We start from the raw sequence: 27,446 nt of genomic DNA on the forward strand, positions 1-27,446 counted from the left end.
TTTAACCTGGCATTAGAAGTGGGTGGTTCCTGAAAATTTCATGTTCTAAACCTAAAATAATATCCTGGACTACAAGTGGCCATTATGGAGGCATAAGGAAGTCCTATAGTGGTAAGGCCAGCAGAAAAGAATCACAACATTCTTGCCTGTGGTCAGTTATGGGCTTGGCCAGTGGAGTATTAACAGTAACCTGGTTTTGTCATCCTACAATCACAGAACTATTTTGAGTGCTTTGAAAAAAAACCAAACCTACCAAACCATCCACGCATATGGACCTCACCTTTGCTCATTATCGTATCACTGTAGCTTCACAAAAATGAGATACAGAGAGGATGGCTCTTAGGTGTGTCAATGGGGAGCATGTGTTCCCCAAGGTCCATGTTGAACACCCATACACCCCATCTCTGCCAGGACCTGCCACCTGATGATGCTGCAAGCCATCATGAGGCTGACTCCTACAATCAGAAGCCATGTGGTTGGGGGCCAATCTCTTTTGCATATAGGGGCTCTTCCCTGTTATCATTTGGTTCTTCTTGTTTTGTCAGTCACACAGGGCTTGTGGCCGAAGAGCCTTGCCACCTCCTGCTATATATCACTCCTCTGTGATCCGTACACTCATGAATAGCTCAGAGCCTCCTATGCTTACCTGATACCTCATTTCTAAGTGCCCCTTTGGACATTTAACTGGCCCTTGGAAAGAGCTGATTCAGCACATCCTGCCCAGTGATCCCTAGTCACCCGGGCTCAGCCACCTACCTCTATGTTAAATGAGGCACAGGGAGGTTACAGGTGTCACTGAACATGACCGTCATCATTCCAGTCAAGCTTCCATGCTTTGACTCACCTGTCTCTCTTACCAAGTGGGCAGTGTACCCTGCAGGCAGGGATTCTGTCCTGTTGACTGCTTTGTCTTCTATAGCTTAGTTCTTAGTCCCTACTAGGTACTCACCAAATGTTAGTGAATAAATGAAAAGACAACTAAATCTCTTAATTTCTGGCTAAGGATTTGTTTTGATAGCCTATTGTTAAGATAAGTAACCCTGGAATTAAATGTTTTCTGAAAACTGGGATTCAATCTTATGGATTTCTATTTTTTTTTAACACTTCACAAATTTGTGTGTCATCCTTGCACAGGGGGCATGCTAATTTTCTCTGTATTGTTCCAATTTTAGTATATGTGCTGCCAAAGCGAACACTGGATTTCTAAATGAATTTGATAATTACAGAGTAATTTCATGGCCCTAATGCCCTCAAATATCTATTTGGGATTTAGATTATCTGTTCTAGACTTGCAACTTCCCCAATCCTCTCCTGGGATTTCTTGCCTCATGAGTTGACAGTGAGATAAGCCATGCTAATATCATAATTGGACTCAAGTAAATAAAATATTTGACGAGAATTTTTAAAGATTTTAAAGCGGGGGCTGGTGAAGTGGCTCAAGTGGTAGAATGCCTGCCTAGCAAGTGTGAGGCCCCGAGTTCAAGCGCCAGTATTGCAACAACAAGAAGAAGCCAAAAAAACAAACAAAACCCTTCCCACAATGAAAAAAAAAGATTTTAAAGTGGAACAACTGACATGAAAATTAATTTTTGGGCTGGAGGCATGGCTCAAGTGCTAGAGCCCTTAGTTTACCCCAGTACCACCAAAAGAAAAGGGAAAAAAATTAATTTGTCAACCAGCCAGGCACTAGTGGCTCATGCCTGTAATCCTAGCTACTTGGGAGGCTGAGATCAGGAAGATCACAGTTTGAGGCCAGCCTGGGCAAATAGTTCATGCGATCTCATATCTAAAAATAACTAGAACAAAATGGACTGGAGGTGTGGCTCAAGCCACAAAAGAGTGCCTCTTTTGCAAGCACCAAGGCCTGAGTTCAAACCCCAGTTCTATCAAAAAAAAAAAAAAAGGGAAGAAAAAAAACCCAAGACACAACCACAGTCTATATATTTGCTATGACAATTTTAACACATAGCTTACCTGCAGCAATTTCTTGGTTGATAAGGTGGGCTTGCAAACTGAAGATCTGTTCCTGTACTTTGATCTGTGACAGTTTCAGCTTCTCTCGCCTGCTTATCATGTAGCATAGATTTCGGACCTAAAAACACAATCACCAGTAAATAGGGATATTTGTCATGGTAACAAAACCTGACAATTGGAATTGTTTAGCTAAAAGAAAACTAAGGTCAGGTAGGGGTCGGGGTGAGGAGAGAAGACAGACTCAAGGGTTGCAGACTGAGTGCCATTCCACAGGAATTACTACAGAACAGCAATCACAGGGGCATGGTTCACATGTCAATCATCAGGAGAAGCAAAGTACTCCAAAGCTGCCTTCTGAAATCCACTTTTTTTTTCTTTTTTTTTAGCCTCTCCCATCCCCTGAATGAGCCTGTCGAAATTAAACAGAGGCCAATGTCTGGGGCCACAGTGAAATCAGAAGATAAGCAAAGATACAGAAGCCCATACTATGAGGTGGCTCTTTTTAAATTGGAAGGGAATCTCCCACCTCTATGCAGACCCAGATCTATACTCGAGTCAGAGCTGGTCATCTCACCCTCTCTAGGTCCTGTCGTAGGTGCATAAACATTCTCATGCGAGTGTGAATGCTTTCCTCCTTTGGCTGTACCAGGCCATTTTCTTCATCCTCCTTTGGAGGAAATAATGGTTTATTGAAGTTGCTTTTGCGCTTGAGTTTCCAGTAGTTATAGATAAAGTCAACAGCTAATGTAGGTAGCCCCAGCTCTGTAGCCACATCTTCTACTTGAACCAGGGAATAGAACTCCTCTTCCAGCTCACGAAGCTTCTGTGCCCGCAGGCTGGTTTTCTCACTTTTGGCCTGGCTCTGCTCAGCAGTTCTGTGGTGGGGATACTCAGGCTCTCCAAGGTTTGGCCTGTTTTGGCTATGCTTGAGGCAGTATGACTTGAACTTTACTTCATCCCCCTCATCTAGGATGGTCTTCATCTCGAGGCTGTGCTCAAAGGCACAGGTGACATGGAAGGCAGTGATACAGCTTTTCACGGAGCACTGCAGGAGAAAAGATATGTCAAGGCAACAAAGTTGGGGTGACAGGGAGAGCCCTATGTCTCTGAGCCTAAGCTGAGAGCTTGTAGGAAGCAAATCAAAGACAAGGAGAAGTGTTGAGCATGACAAATGCTTTATAAGTAACCCAAGATATCTGCTCCTACAGAGAACAGCAAAAATAGAGGCAAAAATTTGTCAAATGTCCATTTTAAGGTTTCAGCTCAAGCAATAAAACCTTGAAATGAGTTTTGGTGAGGAGTCTTCCTTGATTCATGTAAAGTTATGTGGTCTCTTCTCTGCGTCTCCCACATCACCCTGAATATGCTTCTATAGTGGTATTCATAGAGAGGCACAGCAGGAAGACCCTGACCATGATAGCTGTTCTTCTATTCTTCAGTTAAAGTTGTCATTTGTTATGGTTACAATGTTATAGTTTCCTTTCAAAGATTTTAAATACAGGGGTTTGCTTATGTGTTTTTGTAGAGGAAGAGGGGAAAACAAGAGAGGATGTTTCTAAGGAAATAATAGGAATTTTCATGGTTAAAGTCAAGTATTAACTCTTTCAGAACCCTGCAGCTGGAAAGCACTCTGCTCAATTATCTGTGTGCTGGGTTTGTGATAATTCAAAGAGAGAATTACCTTGGATATGAATAAAGACAAAAGGAATACAATGTCTGATAGGACCTTAGGTTGAGAAATTTAACACATAAGCGAATATACTGTAAACTATGAAAGATTATAGCTAATTTTACGGAACAAAGAATTCCAGAAATGGGATATGATTATAAGATCATCTCTCTCTTTTTTTTTCAGTACTGAGGTTTGAATTCAGGGCCTTATGCTTGCTAGGCAGGAGCTCTACCACTTAAACCACTCAGCCATCCCAGATCATCTAATCCAGTGTCACATTTATCATTGCTTGAACGACTTCTACAGTGCTTGACTTTAGACCTCCTTTCATCTAAGTGGTAATCTAGCCACGTACTATATTCTTCCACTGACAAATGCTCACAATCTGTAACAGCCCTCCCCAGCTTTGGACAATTTTATCTATTGGAAAAGTTTGTTATATTACATGGAAATCTGCTTCTTTAAATTCCACAGATTCAACAAGCCTTATGAAAATGAGGATGATAAAAGCTCACGACATACTTTTATCTGAGTATCTTTTATTCTCACTTGGTTAAGAAACTAGACAGACATTTACAAAACAAGTAGTAAAAGGCATTCTTTACAAAAAGATTAAAAGTGTTGGGCATAGTGCTCTTTTGTTGTTTAATAAACAGCTACAAATATGTGAAGAAAAAGCAAAGGGATTTTCTATTTAAGGACATGAATGTGTGACATAAAGCTACTCTACTACCAGAGATGTGAACAATGGTACTTGCCTGTAGTCCCAGTTACTTGGGAGACTAAGGCAGGAGGATCATGAGTTTGAGACCAGCTTGGGCAACATACAGAGACCTTATTTCAAAAAAACAAAAACAAAATCAAACCAAACCCAAACAAGCAAACACAAAGAACCTACTATATCAATAGAAAACTAAAAACAGATTCTCTTAGGTTAAATTTATAGAATGTAGAGACATAAATATAAATTACTCAAAATAAAAGACAATATATAGAAAAATGGAACATGTCTTAGGAAACTGCCATAAAAGCCACCTAGTTTCAGAAAAGGTAATTCTGTGTTATTCATAACTGAAGTTCTATACATTTTGGTGGTAAGTAAGAAATGCCACCAGGTTTTAGAGCTAGTCAAATACCTATTTACTTTTTTCTAAAACATGTATCTGGCACATTCTATTAGACAATATGCTTTTGCATATCTCATTTATTTTTCACTGTAGTCATTTAAGGTGGTAGGGGAAGTCTTATTACGCCCATTCTGAAAAAAACGGCTTTATTTTTATTAAAAAATATTTTCTTTTTGTGATACTGGGGATTGAACCCAGGGCCTCCAGCATGCTAGGCAAGTACTTTACTACTTGAGCCACACCCCTAGTCCTTTAGTTTGCATTTTATTTTTAAGATAGGATCCTGATAACTTTGCCCAGGCTGGCCTTGAACTCAAGATCTTCCTTCCTCCACCTCCAAACAGGTGGGATGACAGGCATGACAGGTGTGCACTACTCTGCTCGACTTAAAATTGACTTTTTAACTGAAATAACACTATTCACATTGTGGTGAGCAAGTACCAAGCACTCTTACAAACATCTTTTATGTCTTTAGAGGCTTCTGGTCATGTATTACAGTGGTTATTATATCTATTTACTGAATTAACACAAAAAGACCCCCCAACTTTACTGAGATATAATTTACATACTACAAAACTCAACAGTTTTAAATGTACATTTCAATGGTTTTCTTTTTTTGCAGTCCTTATCTTTATTAATTTTTAACTTCATACTTTATTTTACATTATTTTTCACACTTTCTTTCTTTGGTCATTTGTGGTATAGTAGTTTCCTTTAATTGACTTTTATTGTACTTCTCTAACTGGTTTGTTTTGGTGTTGCTGTTATGATGGTTTGTTTTCTCCTAAGATGTACTGGGGATTGAGCCCGTAAGAGAAGGCTGCTCTCTGAGACCCCAATAGAAAACCAGAATCCATCCCAACAAAGGCAAAAATTCCAACATGGAAATACAAGAAATATGAAAAAGCAATGCAATGTGATGCTTCCAAAAGTTCATAATTGCAATAACAGAATCCAAAGATGCTAGACAAAAAGATTCAAAAGTCTAGTTTTATAAATGATCAATAACCCCAAAGAGGATTCAAATAAACAGATATGAAATAAACAGAATGAAACAGATATTCAAATAAACAGAATGAAATAAAGAAGTCAATTCAAGACGTGGACAAGAAAGCTAACTTGGATGAGAATTTTAGCAAAGAGTTAGATATCCTAAAAAAAAAAACCCAAACAAACAAACAAACAAAAACCACTACTCAAACTCTGGAAATAAAAAACTCAATAAATCAAGTAAAAACTCAATGGAAAGCATCACCAACAGACCAGACCAGGAGAAGAAAAAAATATCAGCCATCGAAGTTGAGGGTGAGAAATTATTATGTTCAGATAGGAATAAGAAGAAAAGAGCAATCATGACCGCTACATTCAAGAACTTTAGAGGGCTGGTGGAGTGGTTTAAGTGGTAGAGCACTTGCCTAACAAGTATGAGGCACTGAGTTCAAACCCCAGTATTGCAAAAAAAAAAAAAAGACCTTTAGGATACAATGAAGAGAACAAACCTATGAATCTGTGGAGTAGAAGAGGGAACCCAAGATATGGGTTAAAGGCGGTAGAAAACATATTCAATGAAATTCTAGCAGAAATTTCCCCAAATCTAGGGAAAGAAAAAGACACTCAAGTACAGGAAGCATGGCTGGCAGAGTGGCTCAAGTGGTAGAGCATTTTCCTAACAAGCATGAGGCCCTGAATTCAAATCCCATACCACAGAAAAAAATCAGGAGGCATTTAGAACCCCAAATAGACATGACCTGAAAAAGAACCTCTTTACATCAGCTATTGGTCCCACAAGAGCTTAATATCTAGAATATATAAAGAATTAAAAAAAAATCAAACACCAAGGCTAGGGGCATGGCTCAAGCATCTACCTGCCTAGCAAATTCAAGGCTCTGAGTTCAAACTCTAGCACCACCAAAAATAATGAAGGACAGGAATGCAAAACTGGTCCTGTTAGGAGGTGAGTACTAGTGGGAGGGGGAGGGTGAATGGAGAGGTTAAAGGCGTGTGAATATGGTTGACATGTTTTATATACTTGTATGAAAAAAGAATGTTGAAATCATTTTAAGTAGTGGTGAGAGGGATGAGGGAGAATGATAGTGGGGGTGAATCTAACCAAGGTACATTGTAAGCATATACGGAAGTGTCACAACGAAACCCCCTGTACAAACCAATGTATGGTAATAAAATGTTTAAACAATAACCAATGCAAAAAGGGTTGGCAGAGTGGCTCAGGGGGTGCAGCAACATGAAAAATGTTCAGTAAATTTTGGTCATCAGTAAATGCAAATCAAAACTACACTAGGCTGGAGGTGTGGCTCAAGGAGTAGAGCCTTCAAGCATGAAGCCCTAAGTTCTAAACTTCAGTATTACTTAAAAAAAAAACCTCTCCTCAACACCCCCCCCCAAAAAGAAAACAAAATCAAAGGGAATGAAGTCAAGGTTGAGAAATTATTACATTCAGATAGGAATAAAAAAAAAAGCAATCATGACCACAACATTCAGGACCTTTTGAGGGCTAGTAGAGTGGCTCAAGTGGTAGAACGCCTGCCTAGCAAGCGTGAGGCCCTGTGTTCAAGCCCCAGTATCACTAAAAAAAAAAAAAAAAAAGAAAAAGGAGGAAGAAAAGTGAGCTCAAACAACATGGGAACACGTGTACAAATGAAGGACCTGGTGAAGACACAGCAAAAGGGTAGCCTAAGATAGCCAAGTAGAGCCTCAGAAGAAACCAACCTGCTGACACATTGATTCTGGACTTCTAGCCTCCAGAAACATGAGGAAATGAATTTCTGATGTTTAAGAGAAAAAAGAAAGGATGAAACAATACATCAGGGAACCACTGCCAATAATTTTTTTTTGTCTTTTTCTGAGCCAACTATGTTGCAGGCACTGAAGTGATAAAGAGGGGTATAAAAAAGCAGTTCCTACCCTCAACACTTACACATGGCCACTTGGAAAAGACATTGATGCTTACAAATGTTTAGGAAATTGTTCAATAAAATGAATACAATTTTTATTGTTTGAAGATTATTTCTATTTCTGACTACTCATTCTGTGAAAATAGACCTAAAACCAGTGAAGTGTAAAAACAGTGTTTATAAAATGAAGCATCTGAACTAAGTGGCCCGTAAGATACTTTCAGTAACATGAATTTATCACAACGTCAGTTTTGAAAAGAACACAGGAAAACATGCTGAAAAACAGGCAGCATACAAAATTAAAACTAAAATTTTGGTTTTAAAAAATTTATCTATATAGATATAGATGAATATACTTAGAGAACTATATGAAGGAGGTATATAAAATGTTACTACCTAACAGTGATTTTTTTTTTGAGGCACTGGGGCTTGAACTCAGGGCATACACCTTGAGCCACTCCACCAGCCCTTTCTGTGTTAGGTATTTTGGAGATAGGGTTTTGCGAACTATTTGCCTGGGCTGGCTTCAAACCATGATCCTCCTGAGCAGCTAGGATTACAGGTGGGAGTCACTGGTGCCTGGCCTAACAGTGATTTTTATATCTAGGCATCAGTAATTAAAAGTGACTTTTCCACAGACTGATTTAGGTATTAAGGTATTTCTTTTCTCTTTTAAAAGATATTTTATTGTTCCTAAACAAAACAGTGTATTTTCCTCAAGAGCAGATAACACTGGAACAGAGGTTGTATATCCTTAGCAGCTCTTGTCAAGCTATAGAACAGTATCTATTTGGTTGCCCTTATTCCTCAATAATCCCTGAAGAGATAAATGGGTGGTATTAGAGCATTTTGCTAAAACTTAGTCACGAAACAATGTCATAAATGGTTCAAGCTATTCTAAAAAACTCACTCCAGAAACTCCAGCACCAATAGTGACCATCAGCCCTTCTAATCTCTCATTCCCAGGAGTTTACAAGTCTGCGAGGAGATGTCACTGCATTGTTAGGTAACTTTTCTCACGTTTATATTTGGTTTCCCTTTCCACACTATGAGCTCCTGAAAGTAGTGACCACAAGTGTCTTAGAACAATAAAAATTTGTATTGACAAATAAAAATTGAAATATTTGAGAAAAATACTAAGGTACTTTCCTTCTTTTTTTGGGGGGGGTCTTTTTATCTTAATATTTAATTTTTGTTCGCTATACCCACCTTTAATAGTCACTGAGAAAATGTACTTATCATTTTCCCGCTTGCTGAAGATTTTAATTTTTGGGGGGTGGGACTATAGTTTGACTCAGAGCTTTGCATTTACAAAGCAGGTGCTCTATCACTTGAGCCACGCCTCCAGTTCACTTTGCTGTGGTTATTTTGGAGATGGGAGTCTCTTGAACTATTTTTTCTGGGCTGGCCTTGAACCCTGACCCTCCTGATCTCAGCCTCCCAAGTACCTAGGATCATAGGTGCAAGCCACCAGCGCCTGGCTTGTTTTCTTATTTTATTTTTTTAGTTCACTTTCCTCACAGTCAAACTCCTATTAGCTTAACAGTTAATTCATACTGGCCTACCAATATATACTGACTTCAGTATACTGGCATGTGGTTTCAGTCAGGCCCCCATCCCTGTACTGTCTATTTAGTTTGGCTTTCCATCAGCAAAGTCAGATTGAGTCTAGGAAATAATAATATGGGTAATAGCAACAAGTACTACTAGTACCATTAATACTTACTGAGTACTTACTCTTTGTTAGACACCATGCTAAGTGCTTTAAGTAGGTACTATTGCCATCTCCATTTATAGATGTGGAAATTCAGGCCCAGAGATGTTAGATAACGTTTCTAAGTCTGTACAACTAGCAAGAAGTAGAACCAGGGTTTGAACCCCAGAAGGCTTGCACCAAAGGTCATATTTTCTTAACCACTCTTCTGTCTTTCTTCTTTGAAAGGCATAGAGCATTGGGATCTAGGCTGAATGGGGCTTGGACATAAAATACGAAATGACAATACAGGAATTCTGGAAAGCTTGCAGTTAAAGGGACTGTGTCCAGAGTCTGGGCAAAATCTAGGGCTGCCTGAGATTCCCAATTTGAACCCAGACTGTTCCAGGATTATCAGAAGTCTTCGTGCTTAAGAGAAAGGTTCTAGCTTCCAGATATGGAAGCTGTAGATATTGGCTGGTCTAGACCCCAAACCTGCCAGTGTTAGAGTCTATCCTCACCCAGTGGATGCTCCCAAATTAAAAGAAGGTATTCCTATTAACAGGAGAGAGGAAGACAGAATAAACACAATACACAGAGATTAAAAATTTCCAAAAAACATTTAAAAGCAAAATATCCAAAAATGTTGCTGATTACAGAGACTCTTAAATAGAATTTCAAAAAACAATTAATGCTAACAAAACATGATACCTACTGAATTACTGTATTTGTTTACTATGTTTCTTATTCCTGTATAGGGAACAAGATGCTAAATTCCAAGTAGGTTTCAAATTAACTTTGTTTAGTGGTAGTTTAAAAGGGAAACAACTTTTTGGTTTTTCTATAGGAAATCCAATTGTCAAACTGTGGAGAACAAAGATTATTCTATTGGTAAAAGTATAGCATAGGTGGAGAAAAATATAACCACATTTAAGGTCACTTGGGGCTGGAGGTATAGCTCAGTGGCAGAGCACTTGCCTAAACAGGCATGAGGTCCTGAGACTGCAAAACAAACAACAACAACAACAACAACAACAACAACAAAAATCACTTGAAGTTTACCACCTTGTTTGGGGAAGGAGGTATCTTTAATGCCACCTGCCATTCACACCATATACATTTCCCTGGGCTAGAAAATGATTTCACACCTCTCTCCTCAAATCTCTAGACCTCACCCACATCTTCACTCTCAGCTGATGATCCTGTTTGCTAGCTCACTGAGGAAATTACGGTGATGAAAAGAGAACTCTTGCAGTTCTCCACCAGCATGCCTGCCTACAACTGTACCCATACACTCTGCCTTCAAGCTTGTTACCCAGAACTATGTTCTTGTCTCAAGCACTCCCCACCCACACACTTTGCCTGATCCTTTCTCATCTACTGAAAAACCCTTGCTGCCACACTCTTCCCCCCTCACTGGATCACGGTCTTTGTATGCAAACTGTTCTGTTCTACCTGTTAAATATACGCACATACTTGTTATTTCTTCTATCTTAAAGACCTCTTTATCCCAGTTTCCAGACTTATCCTACTTCTTCGCCTTCACCCTTTGGCCACCCTGATCACCAATAATCACACCGAGAAGTTCAAGGGTCCAGGTGCCGTCCTCATTTTACCTCAGCAGCATTTCCCTTCCTGAAATGCTTTTCTTCCCTTGGTTTCTAAGCTTCATTTGCTTGGTTTTCTACCTGTCTCCCTGTTGGCTACTTCTTAGTCTCCTTTGCTAGTTCTTTCTGTTCTTATAGACTTAACTCTGGAATGCTCTGGCCCAGTCCCTTTTACTGTTCTCTCTATGTATCCTCACTCTCTCAGTGATCTTACCTAGCCTAAGCTTTAATGCTTTTTATATGCCTATGCTTGCAAAGTTTATGTCTTCAGTCTAAAACTTCCTCTCCAACTCCAGATTCACATCAATGATCGACAGCCTGACAATTCCTCTAGGATATGACAGACACCTGAAATATAAATATCCAAAGTGGAATTTGTGATCATCTCCCCCAAATCTATTCCATCTGTAGATTCCTCTCCTTCAGTTTATTGAAACTTTACCCATCCCACTGTTTGGGTCAAAATCCTGGTTGTCATTCTTAATGCCTATCTTTCTCTCACAAGTTGTATCAGATCAATAGTAAATCCTGTTGGCTCCCATCTTCAGCATTCATCCAGAATCCAATCACTTCTTACCATTTCCAGGGTTACCACTGTGGTCAAAGCCACCATTATTTCATGGGTTACTGTAACAGCCTCCTAATTGCTTTTCTTGTTTCTAAACTTCTGTCCTCATAGTCTACTCTGAGCAGAGCAGTCAAAGTTCTTTTTTTCTTTTCTTTTTTTTTTGTGAGAGAAGGTCTCACTATACATCCCAGGCTAGCCTGAAACTCTCTATGTAGCCCAGGCTTGCCTCGAACTGTCGATCCTCTTGCCTGAGGAGTGCTAGGATTATTGGCATGTACCACCACACCCAGCTTTAGATTTGTTTTTTAACATGTGGAATTTTTAAAAACCTATATATAATTGAATACAATAATAAACTTTATATACCCATCATCCAGCTTCAATGATTATTGGTACATGGCTGATCTTATTTCACATGTACCCCTCACAGTGCCTTATCCCTCTATATAATTTTCATTCCACAGAATGATTTCTAAAAAACATAAATCATGTCATGCATCTGTACAAAACATGCCAATGGTTTTAAAATGTAAAAACCAAAGATCTTACAAGTACTCTGGAAGGTCTTGCCAGGAACTGGCAAACTATGATTCACAAGCCAAATGCAGCTGTTTTGTTTTTTTTGGTGGTACTGGGGTTTGAACTTGGGGCTTCACAGCTTCACACTTGAAAGGAATGTGCTCTGTTGCTTGAGTCACACCTCCAGTCTGGTACTGGGGTTTCAACTCAGGGCCTCATGCTTGCTAGGCAGGTGCTCCACCACTTGAGCCACTCTGCCAGCCCTACAGTTATTTTTATGTGGCTAATGAGTTAAGAATATTTTTTACAATTTTTTTTGTGGTGCTAGGGATTGAACCTGCAACCTTGGGTATGCTAACAGCAAGCACTCTACTACTGAGCTATACCTGCAGTCTTCTTTTTACATTTTTAAATGGTAGGAAAAATAAATAGGAGACTTCTGTGACATGTAAAAATTATATGAAATTTAAATTTCAGAGTCTACACATAGTTTTATTGGAATACTACTATGTTCATCTGTTTAAGCATTGTCTATGGCTTCCTTTATAATATAAAGGTAGTGCTGAGTAGTTGTAACAGAGCCTACACAGCCCACAAAGCCTAATATAATACTTACTATCTGGCCATTTATATAAAAAATTTGTTGGGATTCCAAGAAGGCAGCTACAGGGAGGAAGCAGAAAGCAAGCCTCCTATAGTGAAATCTTGGAGAGATGCTGGAGACACACATTGCAGGCATAATCACTGAGAAGAGGCATAACTTTGACTCCTCCACACCACCAGCCGGTGCAGAGAATCTCCACTTCACGTTAAACGGAGAAACCAGGAGGGCCCCCGGGCTGCCAGTTGCCAGTGCCCAGACGGCTTGGGAAGACGTGGACCAGCTTACTGTCGATTAGTACACTAAAGCTCCCTGTTTGTAACTTTGAAACCTTCTTGTCTGATACCTTGTTCTGTTTTCTCCTTCCAGTCTGTGTATTTGTTTTTCCCACTTCTTTAACTTGTTGCTGTCCATCTCAGCTCACCCTTCCATTCTAAATATTACCATTGTTATTATTACAAGCTAGAAAATACTTAATTGCACACAGTACAGGGACAGTAACAACACCAAAGACAATGACGGGAAGACAGAAAAAACAGGGAAACCAGTTTCTCCACAGCAAAAAATTAGTACAGGAACTAGAGGGGAATGAAGAAAACAGATACTCAGATCCAGACTCCAACAAAATGAAGATAAACTATGCCAAAGGACCCAATGAAGCCCACAAGAATAATTTAAAAGAAGACATACTACAGGTACTCAATGAGAATTTTATAGAGATGATACTGGATAGGGTCAACCAAAATGTACAGGAGACACTCAAGAAATTCCAAGACAACAAAAATAGAGAATTTGAAAAAGCAAAAGAAGAAATAAAGGAAACTATAGAAGCACTGTATAAACACCAAAGTGAAAGAGAGAACACGATGAATAAACAGATAAACGAACTCAGGACAAAAATAGATAACATTAAAGAGGAAACCAGCCAGGATATGGAAAACCTCAGAAAAAAGAATGAAACAGAATTGCAAAACAAAACGGAAGGCCAATCCAGCAGAACAGAACAAACAGAAGACAGAATCTCAGAACTTGAAGATGAAATGGTAATTAAAGGAAAAACTGAAGAACTATTAATTAAACAACTCAAGACCTGTGAAAAGAAAATGCAAGCACTCACCGACTCCATCAAAAGACCAAACTTGAGAATCATGGGCATCGAAGAAGGAGAAGAGGTGCAAGCGAAGGGAATGCGTAATATATTTAACAAAATAATAATGGCAAATTTCCCAAATCTAGAGAAAGATATTCCCATACAGATGCAAGAGGCCTCCAGGACACCAAACAGACCAGATCAAAATAGAACTACCCCACGACATATCATCATTAAAACAACAAGTTCAGAAACTAGGGAAAGAATATTGAAGGCTGTAAGAGAGAAAAAACAAGTAACATACAAAGGTAAACCCATCAAAATCACAGCAGACTTCTCAACAGAAACATTAAAAGCAAGAAGAGTGTCGAGTGAGATCTTCCGGGCACTGAACGAAAATAACTTCAACTCCAGGATACGCTACCCAGCAAAACTATCATTCAAAATAGATGGAGCAATAAAAGTCATCCATGATAAGCAGAAACTAAAACAATATCTGACCACAAAGCCACCACTACAAAGGATTCTTCAAGGGATTCTGCACACAGAAAGTGAAACCCAACTTAACCATGAAAAGACAGGCAAAACCAAACTACAGGAAAAGAAAAAGCAAGACAGTAGAGAGTAACCTCACTTAGGTACACAATCAAACCTTCAAACAACTAAGACAACTAAATGACAGGAATCACCACATACCTATCAGTACTAATGCTTAATGTTAATGGACTTAATTCACCCATCAAAAGGCACTGCTTGACGAAATAGATTAAAAAGGAAGATCCAACAATTTGTTGCTTACAGGAGACCCATCTCACCAACAGAAATAAGCATAGGCTAAGGATGAAAGGCTGGAAGAAGATTTACCAAGCCAATGGCCCCTGAAAACAGGCAAGAGTAGCAATACTTATCTCTGACAAAGTAGACTTCAAACCTACATTGATCAAACAAGATAAAGAAGGACATTCCATACTAATAAAAGGGGAAATAGACCAAAAGGAAATAATAATTATCAACCTGTATGCACCCAATGTCAACGCACCCAATTTCATCAAACATACCCTGAAAGACCTAAAAGCATATATAAACGCCAACACAGTGGTTGTGGGAGAATGTAACACCTCATTATCATCAATAGATAGGTCATCCAAACAAAAAATCAATAAAGAAATCCTAGATCTAAATATGCAATAGATCAAATGGACATAGATGATGTCTACAGAACATTTCATCCAACTTCTACACAATATACATTCTTCTCAGCAGCCCATGGAACCTTCTCCAAAATAGATCATACCCTAGGGCACAAAGCAAGTCTCAGCAAATATAAGAAAACAGAAATTATACCGTGCATACTATCTGATCACAATGCAGTAAAAGTAGAACTCAACAACAAAAGTAAACACAAAAACATGCAAATAGCTGGAAACTAAATAACTCATTATTTAATGAAGAATGGATCATCGATGCAATAAAAGAGGAAATTAAAAAGTTCCTGGAAGTCAATGAAAATGAAAACACAACCTACCAGAACCTATGGGACACAGCTAAGGCAGTCCTGAGAGGAAAGTTTATAGCCATGAGTGCATATATTAAAAAGACTGAAAGATCCCAAGTCAATGACCTAATGATACATCTCAAACTCCTAGAAAAACAAGAACAAGCAAATCCGAAAACAAATAGAAGGAGAGAAATAATAAAAATAAGAGTTGAAATCAACAAAATAGAAACCAAAAAACCATACAAAGAATTAATGAAACAAAAAGTTGGTTCTTTGAAAAAATAAACAAGATCAATAGACTCCTGGCAAACCTGACTAAAATGAGGAGAGAAAAAACCCAAATTAGTAGAATCAGGAATGCAAAAGGGGAGATAACAACAAACACCATGGAAGTCCAAGAAATCATCAGAGACTACTTTGAGAACCTATATTCAAATAAATTAGAAAATCTTATAGAAATGGACAGATTTCTAGATACATATGACCATCCAAAACTGAACCAAGAGGAAATTAATCACCTGAATAGATCTATAACACAAAATGAAATTGAAGCAGCAATCAAGAGTCTCCCAAAAAAGAAAAGTCCAGGATCTGATGGATTCTCTGCTGAATTCTATCAGACCTTTAAAGAGGAACTGATACCAACCCTCCTTAAACTGTTGCATGAAATAGAAAGGGAAGGAAAACTGCCAAACATGTTTTATGAAGCCAGTATTACACTTATCCCAAAACCAGGCAAAGACACCTCCAAAAAGGAGAACTATAGGCCAATCTCCTTAATGAACATTGACACAAAAATCCTCAACAAAATAATGGCAAACCGAATTCAACAACACATCAAAAAGATTATTCACCACAACCAAGTAGGCTTCATCCCAGGGATGCAGGGGTGGTTCAACATACGAAAATCAATAAATGTAATAAACCACATTAACAGAAGCAAAGAGAAAAACCACTTGATCATCTCAATAGATTCAGAAAAAGCTTTTGATAAGATCCAACACCATTTCATGATAAAAGCTCTAAGAAAACTAGGAATAGAAGGAAAGTACCTCAACATTATAAAAGCTATATATGACAAACCTACAGCCAGCATTATACTTAACGGAGAAAAACTGAAACCATTCCTTCTAAAATCAGGAACCAGACAAGGATGCAGACTTTCTCCACTCCTATTCAACATAGTACTGGAATTCCTAGCCAGAGCAATTACGCAAGAAGAAGGAATAAAAGGAATACAAATAGGTAAAGAAGCTGTCAAAATATCCCTATTTGCAGACGACATGATCCTATACCTTAAAGACCCAAAACACTCTACTCAGAAGCTTCTAGACATCATCAATAGCTATAGCAAGGTAGCAGGATATAAAATCAGCATAGAAAAATCATTAGCATTTCTATACATTAACAATGAGCAAACTGAAAAAGAATGTATGAAAACAATTTCATTTACAATAGCCTCAAAAAAATCAAATACCTAGGTGCAAACTTAACAAAAGATGTGAAAGACCTCTACAAGGAAAACTATACACTTCTGAAGAAAGAGATTGAGGAAGACTATAGAAAGTGGAGAGATCTCCCATGCTCATGGATTGGTAGAATCAACAATTAAAAATGTCTGTACTCCCAAAAGTAATCTACATGTTTAATGCAATTCCCATCAAAATTCCAATGACATTCAGTAAAGAGATCGAAAAATCTACCGCGAAATTTATATGGAAACACAGGAAGCCACGAATAGCCAAGGCAATACTCAGTCAAAAGAACAATGCAGGAGGTATCACAATACCTGACTTCAAACTATATTACAAAGCAGTAACAATAAAAACAGCATGGTACTGGCACAAAAACAGACATGAAGACCAGTGGAACAGAATAGAGGACACAGATATGAAGCCACACAACTATAACCAACTTGTCTTTGACAAAGGAGCTAAAAATATATGATGGAGAAATAGCAGCCTCTTCAACAAAAACTGCTGGGAGAACTGGTTGGCAGTCTGCAAAAAACTGAAACTAGATCCATGTATATCACCCTATACCAAGATTAATTCAAAATGGATCAAGGATCTTAATATCAGACCCCAAACTCTAAAGTTGATACAGGAAAGAGTAGGAACTACTCTGGAGTTAGTAGGTATAGGTAAGAACTTTCTCAACGAAACCCCAGCAGCACAGCAACTAAGAGATAGCATAGATAAATGGGACCTCATAAAACTAAAAAGCTTCTGTTCATCAAAAGAAATGGTCTCTAAACTGAAGAGAACACCCACAGAGTGGGAGAAAATATTTGCCAACTATACATCAGACAAAGGACTGATAACCAGAATATATAGGGAACTTAAAAAACTAAATTCTCCCAAAACTAATGAACCAATAAAGAAATGGGCAAGTGAACTAAACAGAACTTTCTCAAAAGAAATTCAAATGGCCAAAAAACACATGAAAAAATGTTCCCCATCCCTAGCAATAAGGGAAATGCAAATTAAAACCACGCTAAGATTCCATCTCCAGAGGCAACTGCACACCCATGTTTATTGCGGCACTATTCACAATAGCCAAGTTATGGAAACAGCCAAGATGCCCTACCACTGACAAATGGATTAAGAAAATGTGGTATCTATACACAATGGAATTTTATGCAGCCATGAAGAAGAACGAAATGTTATCATTTGCTGGTAAATGGATGGAATTGGAGAACATCATTCTGAGTGAGGTTAGCCTGGCCCAAAAGACCAAAAATCGTATATTGTCCCTCATATGTGGACATTAGATCAAGGGCAAACACAACAATGGGATTGGACTTTGAGCACATGATAAAAGCGAGAGCACACAAGGGAGGGGTGAGAATGGGTAAGACACCTAAAAAATTAGCTAGCATTTGTTGCCCTTAACGCAGAGAAACTAAAGCAGATACCTTAAAAGCAACTGAGGCCAACAGGGAAAGGGGACCAGGAACTAGAGAAAAGGTGAGATGAAAAAGAATTAACCTAGAAGGTAACACACACACACAGGAAATCAATGTGAGTCAATGCCCTGTATAGCTATCCTTATCTCAACCAGCAAAAAACCTTGTTCCTCCTATTATTGCTTATACTCTCTCTACAACAAAATTAGAAATAAGGGCAAAATAGTTTCTGCTGGTTATTGAGGGGGTGGGGGGGAGAGGGAGGGGGCGGAGTGGGTGGTAAGGGGGGGGTGGGGGCAGGGGGGAGAAATGACCCAAGCCTTGTATGCACATATGAATAATAAAAAAAAAAAGAAAAAAAAATTGCCAGCTCTGTCCTAACCAATAAGGCCCCCACGTAATCTCTCTGACCTTCTCTTCCCATACATTCTGATCTTGCTGGCTTCTTTCCTGTTGCTCAAACAGGCCAGACACACTCCTACCTTATGGCTTTTTCAATGACTGTTCCTTCTGCCTGGAACACTTTTACCCCAAACATCTGGATAACTCTTTATCTTGCTTTCAAGTCTTTGCTCAAATGTCATTTCCACAATGAGTCCTACCCTGACCACTCTATTTAAAATTTTCACTCATGCTCCCTGATATTTCCACATTCCACATTTTTCTTTTCCATACCACTTACCACATTATAATGTGCTGTTTAATAACTATTGCTTATTATGCATTTTTTCAAATTAAAACGTAAGCTCCAGAGTATAAGATTCTTTGTTGGTTTGCATACAGATTCAAACCCTGGTACACAATTAGGCATAAGTATTTTTTGAATAAATGTAATTTCTTATAATCAAAATTTGGGGCTGGGAATATAGCTCAGTGGTAGAGTACTTGTCTACCATGTATGAGGTTCTAGGTTCTATCTACAGCACTGCAAAAAAAAAAAAAGAAGAAGAAAACAATGGCCCAGTGTGGTAGCTCACGCCTGTAATTCCAGCTGTGCTGTGTGTGTGTGTGAATCACTGTCTGAGGCTGGCACCAGGCAAAACAGCACAAGACCCTATCTGAAAAATAACCTAAAGCAAAAAGGGATGGAGTTGTGCCTAGCAAGTGCAAGGCCCTGAGTCCAAAACCCAGTACTGCCAAAACAAAACAAAAAAACAAAAAACCAAAACCAGTCTCAATTTGGTAAGATCTTTATAAAATGAAGAATCTGAACTCTAATAAAAATAAAAACCACTGCTTTTCAGATGAGAAACTTCCTCCAGAATGTTCCATGTATTCATCCATTCATCTATCAGACATCCACCAATCATTAGATTAATATTAATGTTATTAGATAAATATTAATTTATTGTTTGTGCACCATGTCAGGGTGTAGAGGGGTCTAAGGATGAAACGGTCTGAGTTTATAGCCTACTACGGAGGATAAACTCACACATAAATAACTACAATGGAAAGCACAATGTGGTGGTTCAAGGCAGTAATGTAAATCCAGGTCTGCTAAGGTCAAGGCCAGTGTTTTCTCTTACCACAGTTATGTAAGCATACTAACTAGTGTAAAAATCTTTTAAAACAGCAAAAGAAGTGGGAAATGCAAGTACCATAGTAAGGAAAATAAGTAATGGGTAGAAATTCAATGTCTAAAATAAAGGGTATAAATAATGATTATGAAAACATGGAAAGTATTTTACTTTTTAGTGGGGAAAATGCCTATCACAAATTAATTTATGGTACAAGAAAATATGTATTTATTTATTCAATACATACCAATCAAGCATTAACAAGGGGCCATGGGAAATTCATAGAATAATGTACAATCTTGGCCCTCAAGGGGTTCACATATGGGGCACAACTAAGAGAGAACTTAGATAAACATAAACAGGCAATGTGTTAGGGTAGTAGATTACAGGGGAACAGTTTTCTTTATAATTGCTATAGTGCTATAGTTAAGAGAAATAGAATCAGCCAAAAAGGCTTTTAAAAAAGCAAGAAGTATTCAATTTTATCAGATGATGAGCCTAGAACCTGGTATGACGACAGACAGCAAGGAACCTCACAAAACACCACTGTCCTAAGCTACGACATTTTATAGCTCCTTTATTATGAAGAAGGTCAGCAGGCAAAGCTTTAACTTCAACCAGTAATGCTGTTCACATGTAGGAGATCTGAGGACTGGAAGGTCAGTCCTTCCTTCTCAGTAGCCTTTCTATTACATTTGGAATAGAAAGTGAAATGACATTATAGGAAATGAGATTACAAAGTCAAACTCAATTTTCTGTGCCTTTTCTGGAAGTAACTTACTTTTCCCAATGTTATCCATGTGCTACCTCCCAGTTGTTGCTTCTGGGTGCCATACCAGCAGCTACTTCTATTTCAACTGCATTCCTGTGACTCAGCTATCTCAGAAAACTTTACTTGTGCTATTATACACAACAAATGTGCCTATGTGAATGACTTTCAAAACTAATCATAGACCTTATCCATTCAAATGCATCTTTCCCTACCAAAATGGATCCTTAGCCCAGCAACAGGGCCACCATCAAATCATCCTGGCTCCCAACTCCATTTACTGTTAGTGGGTGAGCAACATAAGAATATGGGCTGCTTGTTTTAGGGTTATAATTTATTTTCACACAGAATGGTGTCAACCAGCTTCAGGGCTCAGTTAACCAATCAGCTCTGAGAGCAAAAGATGGAGATTAACAACCACTATGAATATTTTTTAAGATGGTATCTATATTGCCCAGCGCTAGCTTCAAATTCCTGGGCTGAAGAGGATCACTCCTGAGTACCTGGGTCTACAGGTGTGCAATGATGTACCTGGAAACCACTATGGATATCAAAAAGAATAAGCCTAATGGTCCAGAGGCAATATCCAAAAAAGTGATTTCCAGAAATGTTTTGCACAATGGCAAAGCCCTAGGAGTGGACAGCCTCTTGAGTAACTTTTTTGGTTAACAGGACACTCTCACTGGGAAGGTGAGTGAGTTGAGTTAATTTGGTTTTAGCTCACTCCACACTTCTCATGGGCACTTACCTGAATACAAGCCCCTGTCTTCAACTTGCACAGGTTGCAAACTAAGGCCCATCGGCTGGGTGGTATGTGGGAGATCTTTGTGATTGGTTCCATCCTCTCAGGACAAGCAATGCTGACCTAGAAATGAAACACCACCATAAGGCAGAAGCACCAAGACATCTAGAAGTATCTTTCATAAAAAATAAATGATGAAGCTTGGAACACCAAAACAATGAAGTAAGCCACATCTTTCAAGGTTTGTATGGAATTAAGAATAAACAAAACATGCCTCTAGGGCTGAAGGGTATGGCTCAAGTGGTAGAGCAAAGCCCTGAGTTCAAACCCCAGTACCACCAAAATCAAAAACAAACAAACAAAAAACCAAACATGTCCCTAGTCACTGCTCAGTCCTTCAATCATTTCTAGTAATATAAATGATGCACAAATGGGTTAAGAGGGCAGGAGTGTAGACTAGGTATGGTTACCTTAATAAACCAAAGATACCAACATTTACTTAGAAAGCAAAGAAAGTTACTGAGAAAAGGAATTAAAATTCACAAATTCTAGCACCTGTCATATGTTGGAGGTAGTGCCACATGCCTTGTTAATTCATTTAATCAATTAAGGATAAAAACAGGCAGTGACATGTCTTTACATTTGGTTTACAAAGCACAATATTGTTGGAAAGTAGCGAATTTAGGTAATGAAGAGACTGTAAAATGTAAATAGAAATGAGGATGATAACATTTCTAAATCAAATCTTTAAAATCACATAACTATTGTCAGTTTTACCCTACTACCCTGCCAAAGCAACTTCAAAGTGAGTTTTTATAATTTTTTTAAAGAAAAATATTTTTCTTTTGTTAAATTAAAAAAATTTTTTTTTCGTGAGGCCCCACTTTCACGGTCTGTATTCGTAGTGAAAATCAAGATCAAGAGAGCTTTTGCCATTCTGCTCCACGGGAGGTTTCTGTCCTCCCTGAGCTCACCTTAGGTGAAATTAGTTTTTAGGAGAGTACTGAAAGGAAAGGAATGCTTTTAAAAAAGATGAAAAAAATTATTTTCCATATGAAAATAAGGGGTCATGTAACTGGTGGTAAAAAACTTTTCATTTTTTTTTTTTTTACAAATACAAACATGACTTAAAGTGAAGAACTGCCAAATACCTTCAAATAAAGATGTACAAGCTAGTACAAGCTCTACTCAGATCAGGGAACAGAAATCCTAAATAGTCCAGAAGGTACTAGAAACCGAGAACCAGAAACCATAAGGGAATGTCGATAGTTGAGAAAGTTTGTTGTACTTCTTTTTGAGACAGGGTCTCCCCATGTAGCGTAGGCTGACCTTGAACTTATGATCCTTTTGCCTTAGCCTCCTGAGTCCTGGAGTTACAGGTGATTTACTGTACTTTCAAAGAATTCTTCCTGAGTCATGTTTCAGACTTTCATGAGCTAAGAGTACCAGTTCTATTAGTTGGGGAATCTACTGCTAGAAACCAGTCACTCTCAGGCAGGAAACATGAGATCATTATACATGTCTATAAGCTAGATGTTTTTACTGAGAAAAAGAGACTGTTCTTCAAATATTTAAAAAAATACTAATGTGTACAGCCATATGGACATAAAACTATGTATTAGGACTTTTAGTTTAGTTTAACTCTATCAATTTGATTATCAGATAATAACTCCCCCACAATCAATGTTAAGACTAAGTCCAAGACAATCTTAAAGGAGAATAAATTATCAATACAGTATTTTCAGCTACCCATTAACTGAATTCTGAAGTCTCTCTTGTCATGCAGTTAATCTAACTGCTCAGATAGGGGCTGAGGAGAGAGAGTATGTGTGGGATATCTGAACAGCTTTTTATTTTATTTTATTTTATTTTATTATTTATATGTGCATACAAGGCTTGGGTCATTTCTCCCCCCTGCCCCCACCCCCCCCTTACCACCCACTCCGCACCCTCCCTCTCCTCCTCACCCCCTCAATACCCAGAAGAAACTATTTTGCCCTTATTTCTAATTTTGTTGTAGAGAGAGTATAAACAATAATAGGAAGGAACAAGGGTTTTTGCTGGTTGAGATAAGGATAGCTATACAGGGAGTTGACTCACATTAATTTCCTGTGCCTGTGTGTTACCTTCTAGGTTAATTCTTTTTGATCTCACCTTTTCTCTAGTTCCTGGTCCCCTTCTCCTATTGGCCTCAGTTGCTTTTAAGGTATCTGCTTTAGTTTCTCTGCGTTAAGGGCAACAAATGCTAGCTAATTTTTTAGGTGTCTTACCTATCCTCACCCCTCCCTTGTGTGCTCTCGCTTTTATCATGTGCTCAAAGTCCAATCCCATTGTTGTGTTTGCCCTTGATCTAATGTCCACATATGAGGGAGAACATATGATTTTTGGTCTTTTGGGCCAGGCTAACCTCACTCAGAATGATGTTCTCCAATTCCATCCATTTACCAGCAAATGATAACATTTTGTTCTTCTTCATGGCAGCATAAAATTCCATTTGAACAGCTTTTTAAAAAGGCAGTCATAAGAAATAAGGAGAAAAAATGTCTGAGAATCCTTACATATTTAAATTTTTAAATTTTATTTATTGATTGATTGTGGTACTGGGGTTTGAACTCAGGACCTCATACTTGCTAGGCAAGTGTTTTACCACTTAAGCCATGCACCAGCCCTATTTTTTGAAACAGGAATATTGCTATGCAGCCCAGGGTGGTCTCCGATTTGTGATCCTCCTGCTTCAGTCTCCCGAGTGATGGAATTATAGGTATGCACCACCACGCTTGGCTTAGAAGTTCTGCTTTAATTAAGTTAGTACACAAAATAGCCACTCAGGAAATACCAGCAACCAAAGAACTGGGTTAGATAAGGAGGAATAGAGTTTTGAATAAAGAAGGTCTGAGGCAAACATTGAATCTGAACTCTGAAAAGAGCTTCAAAAGGCTTAGCAATAAAAACAGCACGGTACTGGCACAAAAAACAGATATGAAGACCAGAGGAACAGAATAGAGGACACAGATATGAATCCATACAGCTATGCCCACCTTATTTTTAACAAAGGTGCCAAAAACATACGATGGAGAAAAGATAGCCTCTTCAACAAATGTTGTTGGGAAAAGTGGTTATCTGCCTGCAGAAAACTTAAACTAGATCCATGTCTATCACCCTGTACTAGTATCAACTCAAAGTGGATTAAGGAACTTAATATCAGACCTGAAACCTTGAAGTTAGTACAGGAAAGAGAAGGGAATACTCTGGAAGTAATAGGTATAGGTAAGGACTTCCTCAGTAGAACTCCAGAAGCCTAGTAACTAAGAGAAAGGATGGACAAATGGGACTACATGAAATTAAAAAGCTTCTGCACAACAAAAGAAATGTTCTCTAAATTGAACAGACTACCCACAGAGTGGGAGAAACTATTTGCTGGCTACACATCAGACAAGGGACTGATAACCAGAATATACAGGGAGCTCAAAAAACTAAACTCCCCTAAAATCAATGAACCAATAAAGAAGTGGGCAACTGAACTAAACAGAACTTTTTCAAAGGAAGAAGTCCAAATGGCCAAAAAAACCCATGAAAAAATGCTCACTATCCCTGGCCATAAAGGTAATGAAAATCAAAATCACACTAAGATTCCACCTCACTCCTGTTAGAATATCATAAAAAATACCACCACCAACAAATGTTGGCAAGGCTGCGGGGGTAAAAAGGAACACTCACACACTGCTGGTGTGAATATAAGCTAGTAAAACCACTTTGGAAAACAATATGGAGGATTCTTAAAAAACTAAACATAGACCTGCCATATGATCCAGCAATACCACTCCTAGGAATATACCCAAAGGAATGAGACTCAGGTTGTTCCAGAGGCACCTGCACATCCATGTTTATTGCAGCACCATTCACAATAGCTAAGCTGTAGAAACAGCCAAGAGGCCCCACTACCAACAAATGGATTAAGAAAATGTGGTATTTATACACAATGGAATTTTATTCAGCTGCAAAGAAGAATGAAATTTTGTCATTCGCAAGTAAATGGATGGAACTAGAGAGCATCATCTTAAGCAAAGTTAGCCAGGCTCAGAAGGCCAAAAATTGTATGTTCTCCCTCATACGCAGATTACAGACCTAAAACAAATGCAGTAATATTATTGGTCAGGGGTCACACACTAAGATCAGAACATATACCGGGAGGAATAGGGAAAGGGAAGGAAACCTAAAAATTGAATGTGGCTGATGTGCCCACTGTAGGCAAGCAAATAAAGTAATCTGAAACTGGCAGAGACCACTATGGGAAAGTGACCAGGAAGTAGTGAAGAGGTCTGGTAGAGATGAACCAAAGTGGGTTGTAATACACATGTGGATGGAAGCAACACTAGGAATCTCTCTGCATAGCCATCTCTAACTAGCAAAAATGCTATGTCTTTCTTATTATCTCTTATGTTTTCTCTTCATCAAAATTGGAGAACAAGAAAGGAAGCAAGGGGGTGGGGGTAGGGTGTGGGGAGAGAGGGGTGGGGGGCAGAGGGGAGAGGTGGCCCAAACAATGTATACACATATGAATAAATATAAAAACAATAAAAAAGAAAATGACAACCATCATAGTGAGTAAAAGGGCTACTATGTGTAATAGCTTAAAACTATAATTCAAGGGAGATCTAAAGGAGAATGGATAAATAAATTATAGTATATCCATACGATGGAGTACTACTAAACAACAGAAAGGAATGAACTACTGATACATAACACAACATGGAGTGCTAGCCAGACAGAAAAGAATACTGACTGCATGAATTCCATTTGTATGAAGTTTAAAAAACAGATCAAACTTATCCACAGTGATAGAAATCAAAATGCTGGTTACTCTCAGGAAATAGAATAGAAAGTGGATTATGAGGGATCCTTCTGAGGTGCTATATGTCTATTTCTGGAGAATTCCATGTCTTGGTCTGGATTGTAGCTACAGGTATTTTAAGGTAAATTTTTACCCTTAAAAAATCTGCTCACATCGCTTGTCTTTTCTCACATAATTTTATCAAATGCCACTCACAAATCAATCAGCATGAGCTTATGTGCACACTGGCATTCAAGAAGGATGTAAGGTAGCTCAAGTGGAAGCATTTTCAGATACATGGGTAGGCAGAAAGCATCTTCATAGCAAGCAACTCCATGCTAAGCCTGTGTAGGTCTAAACACTGTGGGAACAGGGTTGGGCACTGTGGAACAAATGGCCTCATGCTTGGTTTCTTACCTCTGGAATCCATAGGGCACAGCTGACATGAGCCCATTTGGTTCCTGTTCTGGTGGTCTTCATGGCTCCACCTTTCTTTGGACATAACAGACACTGTGGATAAATGCCTAGGACACAGGGGCGACACAGCCAGCTGCCTTCTGGGACCTTAAGGATGCCATAGCAGGCCTGGAGGCATGAGGAGGAGGGAAGAATTGTCAGCATCTTCATACCAGCATTGATGTCTATTTTGATACAGTCCCAGAGCATCCTCTGCTTTGGGGACAGGCATATAAAACCAAACAAGCTCATATACAGGATTTAGTAATTTTAAAACACTCATAAAAGCAACTTGTAGCACCTAAACTAAGATCAGCATGTCTGTCTATGAGAACTGACTTTAAGGATGACAGAGCAAGACTAGGGAGATATACTCCCAGAGGGTAGTTCAACTGTCATCTAAGAGTTAGAATTACAGACTTTTCTTTTTTGTCTCTATTTTCTCTAATGTTTATGCATGAGCAGCTAAACACTTATTAAACAACTACATGTCATGCACAGTTGTGATCAAGAAAAAAAGTGTTAGGAAATAAACAATGAAACGTCTGAGAAGAAATAAGCTAATGTTTATAAAGGGCCTAATAGTACCTGGTACATAAAAAGCATTCAGCAAATTGTAGCAATTATTTGCTTGGGTTGAAGACAAAGGGACTTGTGAATTGTGAATGAATGAATACTACACTAATCACCATAACCCGTAATGAATTCTGGAAGCTTCTTCAAATTCTGTATAGAATGAAATTGGAAAAATAAATAAATGAATGACTAGGGGAGACTCTTTTTTTCCCCACAGGACTGAGGTTTGAACTCAGGGCTTTGTGCTTGCAAAGCAGGTGCTCTACTGCTTGAGCCACACCTCCAGTCCTAGACTTCTTTTCTTTCTTTCCTCCCTCCCTCCCTCCTTCCTTTCCTTCCTTCCTTCCTTTGAAGGGCCTCACTCTTGCTAGGCAAGTGCATTACCA

At 38.6% G+C, this 27,446-nt stretch overlaps 1 protein-coding gene, 1 long non-coding RNA gene and 1 other non-coding gene across 10 annotated transcripts in view; 1 reads left to right on the forward strand and 2 right to left on the reverse strand.

The window, feature by feature from the left end:
• LOC141419832 (uncharacterized) overlaps positions 1-27,446 on the forward strand; it is a 68,174-nt gene that overhangs the window by 20,811 nt on the left and 19,917 nt on the right. Inside the window, exon 3 of one of the 2 annotated variants that reach the window (XR_012444549.1) lies at positions 2,361-2,572. The exons of the other annotated variant lie outside the window; for it this stretch is intronic. This is a non-coding gene — a long non-coding RNA (uncharacterized lncRNA). Of the gene's footprint in view, positions 1-2,360; positions 2,573-27,446 lie in introns of those variants that run through there. 2 annotated transcript variants of the gene reach the window in all.
• Positions 1-27,446, reverse strand: part of Jade3 (jade family PHD finger 3) — a 139,877-nt gene that overhangs the window by 3,576 nt on the left and 108,855 nt on the right. For all 7 annotated transcript variants that reach the window (XM_074063592.1, XM_074063590.1, XM_074063588.1 and 4 more), the window contains 4 exons: positions 26,446-26,613; positions 21,204-21,320; positions 2,549-3,019; positions 1,975-2,092 (listed from right to left, as the gene is read on the reverse strand). In XM_074063592.1, the coding sequence (XP_073919693.1) occupies positions 1,975-2,092; positions 2,549-3,019; positions 21,204-21,320; positions 26,446-26,613 (874 nt within the window). The remainder of the gene's footprint in view (positions 1-1,974; positions 2,093-2,548; positions 3,020-21,203; positions 21,321-26,445; positions 26,614-27,446) is intronic.
• Positions 1,090-1,196, reverse strand: LOC141420029 (U6 spliceosomal RNA). Its single transcript, XR_012444735.1, has one exon. It is a non-coding gene; the product is annotated as a U6 spliceosomal RNA (small nuclear RNA).

This window comes from Castor canadensis, chromosome X, assembly GCF_047511655.1.
Source record: "Castor canadensis chromosome X, mCasCan1.hap1v2, whole genome shotgun sequence".
NCBI lineage: Eukaryota > Metazoa > Chordata > Mammalia > Rodentia > Castoridae > Castor > Castor canadensis.